Source organism: Puma concolor, chromosome B2 (genome assembly GCF_028749965.1).
Source record: "Puma concolor isolate L17-30 chromosome B2, mPumCon1.1.hap2, whole genome shotgun sequence".
NCBI classification, from domain to species: domain Eukaryota; kingdom Metazoa; phylum Chordata; class Mammalia; order Carnivora; family Felidae; genus Puma; species Puma concolor.
Window position 1 is genome coordinate 69010315 of NC_141671.1, and position 17123 is coordinate 69027437.

The 17123-nt window shown below is 39.8% G+C and overlaps 1 protein-coding gene across 1 annotated transcript; it reads left to right on the forward strand.

The window, feature by feature from the left end:
• The first annotated feature begins 10931 nt into the window (after positions 1 to 10931).
• On the forward strand, positions 10932 to 15682 carry LOC112862739 (uncharacterized). The gene is made up of 3 exons (XM_086708395.1): positions 10932 to 10970; positions 11717 to 11727; positions 13848 to 15682. The coding sequence occupies exons 1-3, from the start codon at positions 10932 to 10934 to the stop codon at positions 14440 to 14442; spliced, it is 645 nt and encodes a 214-aa protein (XP_086564521.1). The 3' UTR covers positions 14443 to 15682.
• Positions 15683 to 17123: the final 1441 nt, after the last annotated feature.

A 17123-nucleotide genomic window follows, 5' to 3' on the forward strand; every position in this document is an offset into this window, starting at 1 on the left:
TTATCCTCCTGAATCTCTTTTTATCAAGGAAGACAGCTTTGCCCAGAATATGCTACCTCAAAATATGACTGTAGAAGTCCGGGACGTGTCACCCCAAATCTGCTACTTTGGTACATTGATTGTTTTGAGTTATAAACACTTGAAAAATAGCAAATGCAGGGAGAGGCTTTCTCTGAACTCCCTTTTCAGTCTAAAGACACATGGTCCAAAAGGAACTCAATTGTTTTAAATTTCCTCCTTAGGAGTTTCAACAACCATGAAAAAATGGTAAAATTAGACACCACACCCAGACAGACTTTGTCACAAACTACCATACCTCCCATCTATTCTTCTAAATGTCCATTTGTCTTTCCTAAAAATGATTTACTTTCCCCTAAGAGGCCTACATTCCTCCTCTTTGCTGATTAAAATGGTATTTCAGCCTGAATCTTAAGCCATCTCAGGGAGTTACTCATGTTCCCCTAGTTATTTTCCATGTATACATGAGGTATACATAATAATCAACATTTGTCTATCTTTCTATGTTGTTTATTATAGGGGTCTCAGCCAAGAACTCAGAAGGGTGGAAGGAAATTATTTTTCCTCCCCTGTAGTCCCAACCTCCCCTAAGGCATCCCTGGTACAGAGAAGTGGAATTTACTCCATTGCTTTTCACACAAATACACAACAGAGATGGTCATATGCCAGAGAGAAGTGCTTCCTAACTAATTTTCTTACGAGAGCAACATCCACTTCAGCAGGAGTGGAATTTATTTGCATTTCACCTGAATCTTTGAGAGAACTTGAGTTTATCAGCATTATTCTGTTTTAGTGCCTTGTTTCAATTATCTAATGCTGAAAACATGGCTTAAAAATAGTATTAATTTCTTTTGCTGACTGATCTTGGGCTGAGTGGACTCAGCTAAGCAGTCCTTACTTGGCTCTCTGTGCAGCTGCGGTCAGGCAGCAGGGGCAAGGGTCACCCTGAAGCTTTCACACGTAGCTGGCACTTGGGCTGAAGTCACTCAAACAGCTATGAGTAGAACAGCTGGGGCTCCTTGGTCATGTCTCCATGTTTCTCTCTGGGAGACCTCCCCACATGGTGACCTTAGGGGGACATTTTGCACAGCAGGGGAGGCTCCATATGCAAGTGTACCAAGAGGAACGATCAGAAGCTGCATCGACTTTTCTAACCTAGCTTTGGAAGTCACACAGTATCGCTTTGGCCACATTTATTCGTCAAGGCAGCCACAAGACCACCCAGATTCAAGAGGTGGTCTTGAAAGGAGAAGTCTCAAAGAATTGGTGGACATATTTTAAATACCACCACACACCCCTTCAAGATTGGCCCTCCCATCATCTATTCAGCTGGACCACCCTCAGTTTACCTGTGAGTCCACAGAACCTGCTTTCCATGGCCATCTGCACCTCTAGGCCCTCATCTCTCATCACTATCCTTGTGGACAGTTCCCACTTTCATTTCACACACCTCCCTTTGCAGGATGGACTGTTTAGAGAGTAAGGTCTTTGTGAAAAGGAACCAGGATTTCTGGTTATCCATAGCTAAGACAAAGACTCTCATAACCAGTGTTTCAAGTTAAATTTTAGTCCTTATTTCCTCTCATGCTTTTTGGTTTCCAAAGAAGGAAAATGCAGAGACAGCCAACTAGCAGTGGGGAAAGCTCTCCTATGCCAGCGAGGCCCAAGCCGACCAGCAGTCAGTGGATATAAACACAGAAACAAAAAGCAGTTGGGGTAGTGTGGAAGGAAATGGCTGCCTGTCCTCCTAACCCTCTGAAGGTGGACTGCTTGTATATAGCTTTGCCCACCTGAGCAGAAAAGATGAGCATCTGGAATCTTAGCTTTCTCCCTTGAATGCCTCTCCACTCAGTATCAGTCAAGCTGACCAACTTTTCCTTGAATAAAAAATTCGAGTGAGAGCCTGAAGTAATGAGTATTCTTCAAAAACAATTTCACCAAGACATATTGAATGAAATTTCCAGTGGCAGCTTAACCATTTTAGGAAGAAAAGAACCTTATATAATTTACGCATGTTGGTAAAAGGAAAGGAAAGAAATTCCGTGATGCTCAATCTAGGACATAGAGTCCATTATGTGGAAATAAATTCCTCAAGACCCCAAATATCTTTGGTTCAGTCTTAATTTATATGAAAGTTACCTTGTTTGTTCATTTGTTTGTTTTGTTTTGTTTTAAGCAGGAAACATTGAGGGATGTGTTAGGAAGCTGTTTCGGTGAGCACATTTAAGAATGCAAACCACAAGATTTACAACTGGCTTTGTTTGGATAAAATAGAACTGAGCATATATACTTGTCAGTTACCGTAAAATATAAGTAAAACTTACAGTTACTCTCTATTTTGTCATTACAAAATTGAGTTTCTGTGTAACTGACTATGAGGAGGAAAGAGTTTTCCTATAATCTTCAAAAAATTATCTTACTAGTTTTTAGGACTTCTACTTGTAACCTTTAGGTTATAAATATTTGTTTTGAGAAACTGCATTCGTTAAAGTGTTGTAGGGAACTGTTCATGCAGAGTTATAAACTCTGCCAAAAAGGTTGATTTTATCCACCAATCTTGAACTACTGGTTCACTACTTTTTGACCTTGTTCAGTAGTAAAACAAAAACACTATGAACAGTTTCTTAAAATTACGAACATTGCCAAAAGCATTCTTATTTACAAAAACCGTATTGCAAAATAACTTTAATAGGCCAACTTTAAAACACGGTGTAGAATCCTGATTTGTCATAACCTGAGCATGGAGCCCTGGCGAGATGCCCTTTGATTTCCTGACATTCCACCTAATAGATGTCAAACTCTGAAAAAGAAGCATATTTGGAGGATTTGGGGAGAATCAATGTCAAAAGAAAAAATGGGTATGGAAACCTCAGAAACATGGTATAAAGTGAAGAGATAAATATAGGGAGTTAAATTGTGAAATGTCATGATCCTATTTTTTTTTTGACAGCATAAAACTCACATCAAGATTAAAACTGAAAACAAAGGAAATTCGTGTCTCATAGAAGGTTCCTAACCACCCTGTCAAAGGGTGCTCCCCAGTTCCAACCCCAAGCATTGTAGTTACACCGAAGTTTAAGTTTATGGGTGTTAAGAATATTTGATTAAAAAAAAAAACGACCGGATTGACAAAAGAAAAATGGGGAGGAGGAACACTGTTTTAGCTTAATAACAGTGTTATTATATTAGGACATAACAAACAGATACAGGATACGGTCTTTGGTAACAGCCTGACTTGAAAAAACATATAAAAACATTTTGGGGTCACTTGAGGCAATTGAAGATAGCCAGTATATTAGGAAATAATTAGGAGTGATAATGGCACCATGTGATATAGGATTATATGCTGACATATTTTGGAGTGAAACTTCATATAGTCTACAATTTAAAATGGTTTGGTGAAAAAATACATAGATGAAGTGTATGTGGTAAGACAACAATTGGGTATAAAAGTGTTGAGTATACTCTTTCTTCCCATTTTCTTTATGTATGAAAAATTTCAAATTAAAGTTTTTAAAGTACATGGATGTTACTCCTGTCCCCAGATTTTTTTAATTCTTAAAATAAGAAGGAAATGTGTGTTAAATTTGGCTTAAGAAGATGGGACCTGTAAGTTCAAAGAGCTAGCAAATATAGCCAAAGTGCTGTTGTTCAGATGTGAAGGTCCTCACCATTGAAACAAGTCTAGAAATGTTGCATCACCCTTTGATTTCTGTGGACAGTCTTATGCCAGCTATGCTTGAATTTCGGGCTAAAAGGTAAAGTGTTGTTACCCCAGGAGCCAAACAAGTCCACCAGAGATCAAAAGGGTGCACTCTCAACATGGATGGAGCTAGAGGCTAAGTGAAATAAATCGGTCAGAGAAAGACAAATACCATATGATTTCACTCATATGTGGAATTTAAGAAACAAAACAAACAAAGGAGGAAAAAAAGACAAGCCAAGAAATAAACTCTTAACTATAGAAAACAAAATGATGCTTACCAGAGGCAAGGTGGATGGGAGAATGGATGAAATAGGTGAAAGGGATTAAGGGGCACGCTTCTCATGATGAACACTGAGTAATGTATAGAATTACTGGATCACTATATGGTACACCTAAAACGAATATAAGACTGTACGTTCACAACACTGGAATTAAAATTAAATAAACAAATAAATAAATAAATAAATAAATAAATAAATAAATAAAAGTGTTGGACTCTATTGGTTTCAGTGTTTCTGTCTCTCAAACTAAATGAAATAATTGGTCAGAATAAGCCTCTGTGTTATGATGTAACAATAATAACAATGAATAACACTATAAATAATAATAATAATAATAATAGTGAATTACTGGGACCTTATGAAGATAAAAAGCTTCTGCACAGCAAAGGAAACAACCAACAAAACTAAAAGGCAACCAACGGAATGGGAAAAGATATTTGCAAATGACATATCGGACAAAGGGCTAGTATCCAAAATCTATAAAGAGCTCACCAAACTCCACACCCGAAAAGCAAATAACCCAGTGAAGAAATGGGCAGAAAACACGAATAGACACTTCTCTAAAGAAGACATCCGGATGGCCAACAGACACATGAAAAGATGTTCAGCGTCGCTCCTTATCAGGGAAATACAAATCAAAACCACACTCAGGTATCACCTCACGCCAGTCAGAGTGGCCAAAATGAACAAATCAGGAGACTATAGATGCTGGAGAGGATGTGGAGAAACGGGAACCCTCTTGCACTGTTGGTGGGAATGCAAATTGGTGCAGCCGCTCTGGAAAGCAGTGTGGAGGTTCCTCAGAAAATTAAAAATAGACCTACCCTATGACCTAGCAGTAGCACTGCTAGGAATTTATCCAAGGGACACAGGAGTACTGATGCATAGGGGCACTTGTACCCCAATGTTCATAGCAGCACTCTCAACAATAGCCAAATTATGGAAAGAGCCTAAATGTCCATCAACTGATGAATGGATAAAGAAATTGTGGTTTATATACACAATGGAATACTACGTGGCAATGAGAAAAAATGAAATATGGCCTTTTGTAGCAACGTGGATGGAACTGGAGAGTGTGATGCTAAGTGAAATAAGCCATACAGAGAAAGACAGATACCATATGGTTTCACTCTTACGTGGATCCTGAGAAACTTAACAGGAACCCATGGGGGAGGGGAAGGAAAAAAAAAAAAAAAGAGGTTAGAGTGGGAGAGAGCCAAAGCATAAGAGACTGTTGAGAACTGAGAACAAACTAAGGGTTGATGGGGGGTGGGAGGGAGGAGAGGGTGGGTGATGGGTATTGAGGAGGGCACCTTTTGGGATGAGCGCTGGGTGTTGTATGGAAACCAATTTGACAATAAATTTCATATATAAATAAAAAAAAAATAAATAAATAAATAAAAATTAAAAAAAAAATAATAATAATAATAATGCCTAACATTTCTTAACCACTCAGGGAAAGGCACCATAAATTGGTTTGGACATTACAGATGATGCTTCAATATTATGATAGATAAAGCATGTTGCACACACTGAGCTATGTGGTCATTATGAATAGTCTTTCCTTAAGCCAGGTGTTCAACAGAAATTTATTAAAGTCTTTCATAGCATCTAAATGGGCAAACTCCCAAGGTTCAGCACTATTGGCCAACTGTATAGGGGTTATATGGGCAGCTGAGACACCCTTCCCTCCTTATACCTTTTTATCCTCTAACTCCTGCCTGTCCTGACTTCATCCTTCTGCCTTCCAGAAGGACTTCCTCCATTCCAAGCTGGCTGAGGCTGTCTACATACTCTCTTACTCCACTTGTAGCCCTTATTATACATCTAATCCTTTGAGCCACTCCACACAGTTCAAGACCAACATGTTCAGATCTCTATTAATTTTTTTTCATATCTCTACTGATTCATCAACTTATCCCTCCTGCCCTCACTAGCCAGAAATACTGTGTCTTCCTTCTGGGAACCTCCTTTATGCACAAATGCTCAGGAACAGAAGGAATTAACACAGTCTGAAGAAAGGAGTGGGGGTGTTCTTCAGTCTGGCCTCCCCATCCAGAAACCAGACTGAGTCAATCCCTGAGGGCTGTGGCTTCTCATAGACATCTGGAGCCACCAGCTCAGCTCCCAGGGTTATTAGGAGGATCAAATGACTTAAAGTAGGTGGCAAAACTCCACAAAGAAATAACTATGGCTATGTGACTTGTTAAATAGCCCATGTTGGGTTCATTATGTCTTCCTTATTTAATACTTTCTACTCTACATCAAAACTTCAACATTTTATTTTTATAAAACTTTTTTCAACTGTTAAGAACCTGGCATGTCTTCAGGAGGTGCTCATAAAATATTCACCTATTCAAAAAATATTCTATAATAGACTAAGGAAGCATAAGACAGTCATCTCCAAGGAACTTGCAGTTGAATGGAGAAAATAATGGATGTAAGACATGCTTGCTGTTACATGGAAGTACATGTAGGCAGTACCATCGGAGTACAGAGAAGAAGTAGACTTCTGACGGGCAAGAGCCTCTTAGTGTAAATTGAGGTTTACTGAAACGTTATTTCAGTCTACAGTGATAGGAGGAAAATGTGAAGTTTTCCTTTTTCTCCCTATCCAACACTGCCTCCTAGTGGTGCCATGGCCCCTTTGCAGTGCCTCTCAATTCCTCCCAAGGGGGTATAGGGAGGGAAATGGAAACATCGCATCAACAAGTGGTTATAGAATCTGAATCGATTTGTGAACATCACTTTTAAGTTGAGCCATTGTAAGTGAAGCCTTCATTTCTTTTGTTCTTCCCTTCCAGGAAAACTGTGTTCTACCATAGAAGTGTCACCTACTATGGGTCCTGGCATTTTTATCACAGGGTGCACTGGGAGAAGCAAAGCACCCTCAAAAAAGGACATAAAAAGGAAAAGGAGAGCTCTTCCACTGCCCTCATGGAAGGGCCAACTCCTGTTCCCAAGCTGCAATGAGAGAAGCCTCCTCGTGGAGACTGCTCAGGGGAAGAGGAAGGTCACAGTTCCCTGAGTTTGAGTCTGGGAACTGAAATATGGTCCCAAGAGCATTGAAATCTTGATGCATGTATCAAAAGACAAAAATGCTGTCATGTCAAGAGTGGAACTGTTTTCTGTTTTGGAGGAAGTGATGGCTTAGGCACTCTTTGGGGGCAGGCTGTTACTTGCCCTGGAAAGACCCCCACGATAGGCCAAGTGACTGTTCAAGGACAAAGCTGAGGCTCTAGAATCATGTGAAAGGTTGTCAATGAAGCAGATGGAATTCCAGCTTTGAATACTTTCTGTTCCATCAACAAAACAAAAATGTTGACATTTTCTTTCTAAATATGTATGGGTTGGGACATTGTGTGCCTGAAAATGGTTATTTCTTTTTGTGGCACGTGAAGGTTTTATTGGAGAGGCACTAACAGGAGCCCAAAGCTGGAGAAGTCGTCTTCACCAGAAACTTTGCAACACTTGGTGCAAGTCTTGCACCAGAATTGCTGCCTCCAGGCCTCACTGAGGAAGTGTGGCTCAGAATGTAACTCACTGAGAGCAGGAATTTTGTTCCATGGATATACACTCCAGGGACTAGAACCTTACTGGGTTCATAGTAGGCATTTCAATGTTTGTCGAATGAACACATGAAGGAAAAGTGCTACCCGTTTCCCATGCAAACCAGTTCTGCCCTGGGACAACAGGGAAGGGTAGGTTTGGGAACAGAAGACAGAACCTTAGGCAGAGCAGTGCCTAGCTGAGTTGAATTTTCGTGGTATTGGTGAAGTAGTCTGACAAGAAGGGCAAAAGGGAGGAATATGGAAAATCATATTCCTGGTCATCTGTGAGGGCCTGATGACACAGAAATGAACTAGGACACCTTGAAGTACAGCAGTGCTTCTATGTGGACAGGTGGGAATTTTGGTCATTTGGACACTAATGTAAATGTGGCCTCCATGGGCTCCCAAGCTGGGTGACCAGGTTAATTGGTCAGCATAACTAGCACAACCCAGCACTAGCCACTTCATGTGTCCTGAGCAGCTCTCTTCTGGTCTACTATTCCCATATTTTAAAATTGGAGTGCATAGACATTGGGTCTCATTTTTGAAGGAACATGCTGTAACTATAAATTATAATTTCTGGTCTTAGATTATCTCCACCATCAGCTTTCTTTTTACCTGTGATTATTGAAGGTAGAAATCTAAGAATAATGTCGCTGGCCCTCTTCACAAATTCACCCATTCTTCTATTACTTCTGCTCTCTTCATGGTGCTTATTCTGCTTCTCTCACAAAACGTGACTCGTAAGACTTTAGGTTATTATTAATATCCTTACTAACACCTCCTGCCACCTTTAACTTACTCTCACCCCAATGACCCCCATGACAATTCACTTTCCTCAATATTTTTATTTTTTCAATGTTTATTTATTTTGAGAGAGAGAGTATGAGCAGGGGGAAGGGCAGAGAGAGAGGGAGAGAAAGAATCCTAAGCAGTCTCCTCACTGTCGGTGCAAAGCCTGATGTGGGGCTCAATCTCACGAACCGTGAGATCATGACCTGAGCCAAAACCAAGAGTTGGATGCTTAACCGACTGAGTCACCCAGACATCCCTTCCCTCGATATTTTTTAATCTTGCTTAGTCTACAATAATATCCTCCTTATTAACCATTCTATCTCCACTCCGGTCCATCTTCAATGCTACTGCTGAAACCTTCTGAAGGTCCCCAGTCATATCTCCTTCTGCCCTCAGGTTTACCTCCTAAAAAAAAAAAAAAAATCAAGAAATCCTGCAATGGATCCTTGGATACCAAAATATCATAAATTTCAGATCCCATACATTTCAGAATTTCTCTTTTCCTGCCACTAAAACTTTGAGCAGAATATTCTACACTTCTAGAATTAACTTACTTATCTCATATCGAGATATTTTTCATCTCTCAGTTACTCTTGAGAAAAAGAACCATATACTTTTAAGTATGCTTACCTCCTACGCACCCTTGATTGCACACACCAGGTGCATACAGTATCAAATCTATAATTCTATATTTTTTGAATACTACATGTTTAATCCATGAGAACCTCTTCAGAGTAGTATTTCCTTAAACAGAAGCTATTGATTGGCAAGGAGTGAGCCCTAAAACAAATAGGGTCAATTATGATACTTTTCAGATTCACTTGATGAATGCTGGACTAGTCAGAGCCCTTTCCTGAAATTTTTGAACATGGAACCAGAAATAACCCTCATTTTCTTTCAGGTGTGTTTCTCAATATTCATATGTTTAAGCCCTAACCTTCAACATGACTATTTGAAGAGAGGGTCCTTATAGAGGTAACTAAAATTAGATGAGATCATGATCCAGTAGGATTAATGTCCTTATAAAAGGAAAATACACCGAAGCTCTCTCCACACCACAGAGGAAAGGTCATGTGAGGATGCAGCAAGAAGGGAACCATCTGCAAGCCATGAAGAGAGCTCTCACCAGAAGCTGACTTGGTCAGCACCTTGACTCCTACCCTCCAGAATTGTGAGAAACTAATTTCTCTTGTTTAAGCCACCCAGTCTGGTATTTTGCTATTACATCCTGAACAGACTAACTGCAGGCGGTAAGACTGGAAAGTACGTGTTAACAGAAGACATGTTTCTGCCATAGTGAAGAATGGATTCTGAAAGGATAAAGCTGACAGAGAGAGTCCTAAAAGGATAAAGAGATAGAGATAAAAGGATAAAGAGACAGAGAGAGTCCTAAAAGCACACCTGTCCTCCAGTTATTTATACATAGAACAAAGATTAGAACATTAACAGAAGCATTCTTCTTTATTCTTTTTTGTACTTAGTATACATGAATTGGTTTCATATCAAGAAAATGTTTCTGGGGCACCTGGGTGCCTTAGTTGGTTGGGTATCTGATTCTTGATTTCAGCTCAGGTCATGATCCTAGGTTCATGGGATAGAGCCCCACATCAGGTTCCATGCTGAGTGTGGAGTCTGCTTAAGATTTTCTCTCCCTCTCTCTCTCTCAAAAAAAAAAAAAAAAATTAAGAGAAATAAAGTGTTTCTGAAATGGTAATATAATACATTGTACTTGTATAATGTATAATACCATTATACATTATACATTATACATTATACATTATATTACCAATGGTAATACAATACATTGTACTTGTATAATGTATAATGTATAATGTATAATACCATTACTGTAATGGTAATATAATACATTGTATTAAGTGTTCTATACATATCCATTTTTTTCTTTCTCATCATGTTTAAAATCATCTATAATAAAAACAATTCTACCAGTTAAAAAGCTTGATTTGGAAAACAATGATCACAGATGTGTTATTTATGCTAGGCTGCTGCCATTTTGAGAAATGAGGCTAGGGTATCTTTTAAGACTTGAGAAATGAACTGATATTTAAAATTGCTTCTTGAGGGGCGCCTGGGTGGCGCAGTCGGTTAAGCGTCCGACTTCAGCCAGGTCACGATCTCGCAGTCCGGGAGTTCGAGCCCCACGTCAGGCTCTGGGCTGATGGCTCAGGGCCTGGAGCTTGTTTCCAATTCTGTGTCTCCCTCTCTCTCTGCCCCTCCCCCGTTCATGCTGTGTCTCTCTCTGTCCCAAAAATAACTAAACATTGAAAAAAAAATTTTTTTAATAAAATAAAATTGCTTCTTGAGAAATGTATCATTTTGTTTTGTTTTGTTTGTTTTTACATCTTTCAATCCTATGGAGGGATTTTGTTAGCTGCTTTTTGTCCAGATCTTTATTGATAAATACAGAGTTAAACAAAAAAGAGACTCCTAGTTTCTCATCTATGACAGGCATTTCTGGCCTGTTTTTTTCTAAACGTGTTACAGCTAAATTGGAAAGAACCCTTTAAAAACAGTCATCCTGATAGTAGGATAGAATCAAAGTGGAAAAATTACTGTTGTATGTACGATGAAAGTTTTAGCTCAAGTGCATTAATTGAGGTAAAATGGTCTGGAGAGATGTAACAAGGCCAAGCAAGAACATCAGCCAAGAGAATATTTTTAGCAACTCCCCAGAAGGAAGATGATGGCCTCCTATAAGAGGTCAATAAAGATCTGACATAGTCTCAGAATTCAAGGAAAGAGCCCATCTTTGATAATATATTAATGACACATTTATAATTGGAGGCCAATACTCAAATCCAAATTTATTTACACACACACACACACATTATATTTGGGCATGAAGGCTACAAAAATGTAATATAAATTCTTCTTCCTCATGTAACATAGTCCATATATGCTTTGAAATTACCATTTCAATACAGAGCTCTCTACTTCCAAGCAATCTAATTGTAAACATGTAATCACTTTTTTCACTGGTATATTACACTAGGACAAAAAATTGGAAACTGTCTTGTGCTTTGATCAGTTTTCTGCATTAATGAGATGAATGCTGCAAAATATCCTTGACTTGAAAAAGTTGCTTTAAACAAAACATAAGTAGCAGCTATGAAACTATAATTTCAATAGAGGTAGGCAATTGGAGTAGATACGTGGCTAGATTCATGGAAATCAGAAAAAAAAGAAAGGGAATAAAAAATTGCCTGTCTGTAAGACACAGATCTATCAAACATAACATAATATTGAATCAGTAATGGAACAATGTTCAAAGACAATAAAGTCTGTGGGGGGGATAAACCAGTAAAGTTTTCCTAAGTATTTTTCTTTCTTCTTTCCTCATGTAGGAAGTACCAAGGTAAGTAGCAGATGAAGAATTGTTTTTGGAATAAGACACATCTATATTTAAAGTCTAGTTCCAATGCAATTGCTGTGTGTTTGATCTCTCACTATTTCCTCAGTTTCTAATTCTTGCTAATAATAGTAACAACAACTGGCTGGGATCAAACGTCCATGTGTTTGTTTATGTTTAAACTTCTTGTTAAGTTAGTTGTATGGCTCTCAGATTGTATTGCATTTTATGAAACCAAAAAAGACCAATCTAGGGACTGTATGTAGGGACATGGCCATTTGTTGTGTTAGTCTCTGGAAAGAGATCACAATTGCTGCTTTCTCCATCTCCTATGTTCCAAAAACATTGGTCCTCTTTTTGCAATTCAACCATGCCAAGCAATTTCTTTTCCTTGGGATGCTTTTCTCCTGACATTTATCACACAGCTGGCTCCTTGTGTGTGTGTGTGAGTGTGTGTGTGTGTCAGTTCAAATGCTACTTCCTCTGAGGCCTTTCTAGCTTTCACTCCATCATTTTTCCTAAGACATCACACTGTTGATTCCTTTATGGCAGTTCCCACTATAGACAATTATCATGCTTATTAATTTATTTACTTGTCTGTCTCCACTGACTAGAACAAAGTAGGCTTTCAATAAGCAATTGATGGTTGGATAGATGGATGGAGAGATGGATGGCTGATGGATAGATGGATGGATGGATGGATGGATGGATGGATGGATGGATAGATGAGGAAGGACACAGTCTGATAAAGATCCTCCTCCTCTGTCCATAATCTGACCACTTCTGATTACCTGTATGACTAACACCTACTCATTGTCTCCAATATTTCCCTCCTGGGTGATTACAGTGGGCTTCTTAATGGATCAGTCTGCTTCTACCCCTGGGTCCTACTTCAACACAACAGTCAAGCTAATCCCTTTTATAATATATGTACATCTGTATTCTATAAAAACAAAACAAAACAGGGGCACCTGGGTTGCTCAGTCAGTGGGGCAACTGACTCTTGATTTTGGCTCAGGTCATGATCTTAGAGTCCTCAGATCAGGCTCCACGCTGAGCATGGAGCCTGCTTGGAATTATCTCTCTCTCCTCTCTCTTTGTCCCCTCCCGTCAAATAAACAAATAAATAAACTTAAAAAAAAAAAAAACACAAAACAAAACCTGCAGTGGTTTCCCACATCCCTCAGAGTAAAAGTCAAAGTCCTTATAACAGCCTACAAGTCCCTTCTTAGTGTGGTCTGTCCTTTTCTCTCTGACTTCCCCTTCACTCTTAGTGATAACTGCTATTGCCTTCCTGTTCCTTGAACATGCCAGGCACTTTAGGGCATTTGCTCTAGACTGTTCCCTCTTCCTATAATGCCTTTTCCTCATATATCTAAGTGACTAACTCCTTCACCTTCTAGTCTCTATTTAAATATGACCTTCCCATTGAAGTCTATCCTCACACCTTATTTTCTGCTGCAACCAATCACCCCAACCTCATGCCAGCTCTCCCTGTTGGTCTTGTTTTCCATAGAACTTACTGCCTTCTGACATATTATACAATTTATTTTTATATTTTATTAACTGTCTTCCCTGCTACCTCTCACTATAATGTAAACTCAGTTCATCCATGATTCCCAGGTACATACAACAGTGTCTGGCACATAGTAGGCACTCAATATCTGTTAAGTTGAATTATTAGTCTCAGTGCATACAAGTCCTGATGAACGGATTACAAAATGTTGCTCTCTGGGTGGATGCATCCAGGACCCAGGAAGAGGGAGTCCAAGTTAGATGCCTAGAGAATTGCCAGCTTTGGGGAACTTGTGCAAAACTCTCAAACAGCAGGAATGGGTCTGCAAACTCTAAACCAAACTGCCTATAGCAGCAGCATCATTCTTGTATTCTCCACATCTACTTGCATTTGTGTTCCCTAAGGAAATCTTTTTGAAACATTCCTGTCTGCTGTAAGACACCAGTAATGGCCACCATTTATTAATCCTCTAAGTACTGTTCAGGGTAAATGGTAGAGTTTACCATTGGATGGTTCCAGTGGTTCCACTGGATGACACAATAGGTGGGAAAGTCAGGGAACCCTGCTTTGGTTGGCTCCTGGCTGCGAAGCCTACGTGAACTAATATAAGCAAAACGGGAAAAGATATTTGCCAATGGAAGCCTAAGTACAGGCACCGATGTGCGTCACATCAGAAATTAGAGCCACGAACGGAAGGTTCCTACAGTGTTGACTTTGTTCTTTTAAAAAAACAAGCTAGAAGCGCGTCCCCGTCACTCCGAGCAGAGTCCCTGCGGGAGCCTCGGACCGGACCGCAAGGCCCTGTTGCCGGAGCAGCCGCCCGCCTACCACCTGGAGGCCCGGCCGGGGGACTTCGCCCGCACAGCCACAGGACCGTCGCCGCCGCGCCCCCGCCGCCGCCCTACACCCACCCGGTCACAAGGATACCTACCCGCCGTCCCAGGGTCTACGTTTCTATCCACCGTCGAAATGTCACCAGGTACCCTGCCCATTCCATTGTCGTTGGAGGCCACCCCAGTCTGCAGAGTCGGGTTTGGGAGGACTTCTTCACCTTCCTGGGCATCTTCCTGGGCATCATTTTGTTCCCATTTGGGTTCGTCTGCTGTTCTGCCTCCAGGAAGCAAAGATACCCCAAAGGCGGAGCAAACCTTACTTTAAAGGGAACGATACACCTGACTTTCCTACATCCTGACATCTTTTCGTAATGTAAATGTGTACAACAGCTTTGTTTGATTAAACTTTCAGGATTGTTTTGTAAAGTGAGGTGGGATAGATCTGGCTAGTGTGAGCTGAGGTTTCGTGAGCACAGGAGTCATAGCCGTGGACACGCAGCAACACTGCTCCCAGGGTAAATGACAACCCAATAAAACACTGCTTTTATTTTTTGCAGTGTTCAATTTGAGAAAGGTGAGAAATAACGTTTTAAATAAACGAGATTCATACCATTGTGAAACACACACACACACACACACACACAACAAAACCACACCCTGGGGAAAGACTCTTAGTTGCTAACTTAATACCTGGTCTCCTCTCCTTACTATATAGAACTCCAATTTTACTTGGCCATCTGCCCAGCTAAGACATTTCTTGGCCTCTTTGAATCCAGGCATGAACATGGGACAAAGTTCTGGCCAAAGACATCTAAGCTGAGGTCTTTGGAGCTTCTAAAGCTCTTTAAAGAGTGCTCACTTATTTGGGATGTTCTCTTTCACCAATCTTTCTTCCTGCGGAAAACAAAGAAAATGGCTGGAGCTTCAGGAGTCACCTTACAAGAAACAAAACCACACACTGAGGAGAGCTGAATGACAGCTACACTTAGGATGTGGGTGAAATTGTGAGCCTGCCCTACCAGCCCTGACCAGCCATAGACCCTGCTTTGTGTCAAGTTGTTATGGATATGAGATGAAAAGATACATTTCCTTTTCTCAGAGAGCCAACAAGAGAAGCAGCTACCATTGCACACTTGGTATGTACCAGAAACCATTCTTTGTACTTTACATGCATTAGAATAACCATGTGCATTAAGTATTTATACAGATGAGGATACACATCTAGCAAGGTTAGCTATTCATGGTAATCCAAGACTTGAAGCTGGATCTTCTATCATGTGTGTGATTAACTACAATGCTCTACTGGTTTCCAGTCTTATCAATTATAATTCAAATTTGAACTCAAATTCAAAGGGATAAAAGTCTTGATAAAGAGGAGTACAGGGAACATAGGGGACAGAGGGGAGAATGTCAAAGTTTCCAGCAGAATCTTGGGACTTAACAGGGTGTCAAAAATGAGTATGCATGGGGCACCTGGGTGGCTTAGCTGGTTGTGTCCAACTTGGGCTCAGGTCATGATCTCACGGTTTGTGATTTGCAGCCCCACATTGCCTTCTCTGCTGTCGGCACGAAGCTCATTTTGGATCCTTTGTCCCCTCTCTCTCAAAAATAGTTTTTAGGGGCGCCTGGGTGGCGCAGTCGGTTAAGCGTCCGACTTCAGCCAGGTCACGATCTCACGGTCCGTGAGTTCCAGCCCCGCGTCAGGCTCTGGGCTGATGGCTCAGAGCCTGGAGCCTGTTTCCGATTCTGTGTCTCCCTCTCTCTCTGCCCCTCCCCCGTTCATGCTCTGTCTCTCTCTGTCCCAAAAATAAAATAAATGTTGAAAAAAAATTAAAAAAAAAAAGTTTTTAAAAGTGAGTATGCATTCACCAAGAAGCAGAGCAATATGAGATGTGATGAGAGTGCTTAGTTTGGATCTCAAATATGAAGACAGATGTTAAATAGGTAGATTTTCAATTATAACAATCAATGTGAAATGGACAACGGACTTAGAGGCTGTACTGATCGCTCTTCCAAGAAACTTGACTGTACAGGTGAAATGGAAATAGGGTATTCATATTTGTAAAGTATTCATATATACACTGCTATTAACAGTGTATTGAAGCTATCCCAGTCAACATTTAATCAAACACGGAAGATAAAGTATACTGGAAAGTCCATGAACTTTAAGAATCAGGTAAAACTGGATTTGAAACCTTGTGCTGTCATTTATTTGTAGCTTTGTGTAAATTGCATGCCTTCTGTGAGCTTGTTTCATCTGTAAATAATTCAACTTCATATAGAACAGCTACAGACTACAAATGTGATTTTGAGCATTAATATGAATTATAACAAAATTTCACTTAAATATATCTCAAATGGTCTTTATTAATGGAATAACATCACGGAATTTCTATTTAGTAACAGATACTAATCTCAAAGAGATACTGTATGGTAAAGATTAAAAAGGAGATTGGAATGAAGGTTTTGTTTCCTGATGGCCACATTTCAACACTTCTAATGGACTCTGTTCATGGGACTTTTGGATAGGTCTTGCAATCTATCAGTAACTGTTAACAGATCTCTCACTAAATTGTTAAGTATAGCAGACATTTTCACTAAATTCTGTCCAGCAACCTCTATCCTGGGATCTTGCCCCTCAACCCCTCCCCATCTCCACTGCTAGTTACAATGCAGATTTTTAAAGTGAAGGGCAAATATTTAAACTTAGCATCAATTTAAAGAATTTTTCAAGTATCTTAAGCATTCAACCTTTTACTTTATCCCATCTTGCCATGGTAACATAGCCCAAACATAACATTTTCACATGGAAACTGTTTTATAAATTGTGTTATGTCAGAAATAGTAAAGCACCTCTCAATATTGAGATGAAGGCTATCAGAGGATATCAGGCTGTTTTTCTTTTTACTACAAAACAGTATCTTTCATATCATGTCATAAAAGCATTTCAAATCACTTTATGAAATTTGTAATGGAAGTTAAATTCTCCTCTGTAAAATGCTGACAGATATAGCTTGTTTCAAAATATCAGTGATTGCTTTTTAGCTCCAAAT

Excerpts from the sequence above, each read along its gene's own strand:
- LOC112862739 (XM_086708395.1), top strand. The coding sequence starts at position 10,932 with ATGTACGATGAAAGTTTTAGCTCAAGTGCATTAATTGAG.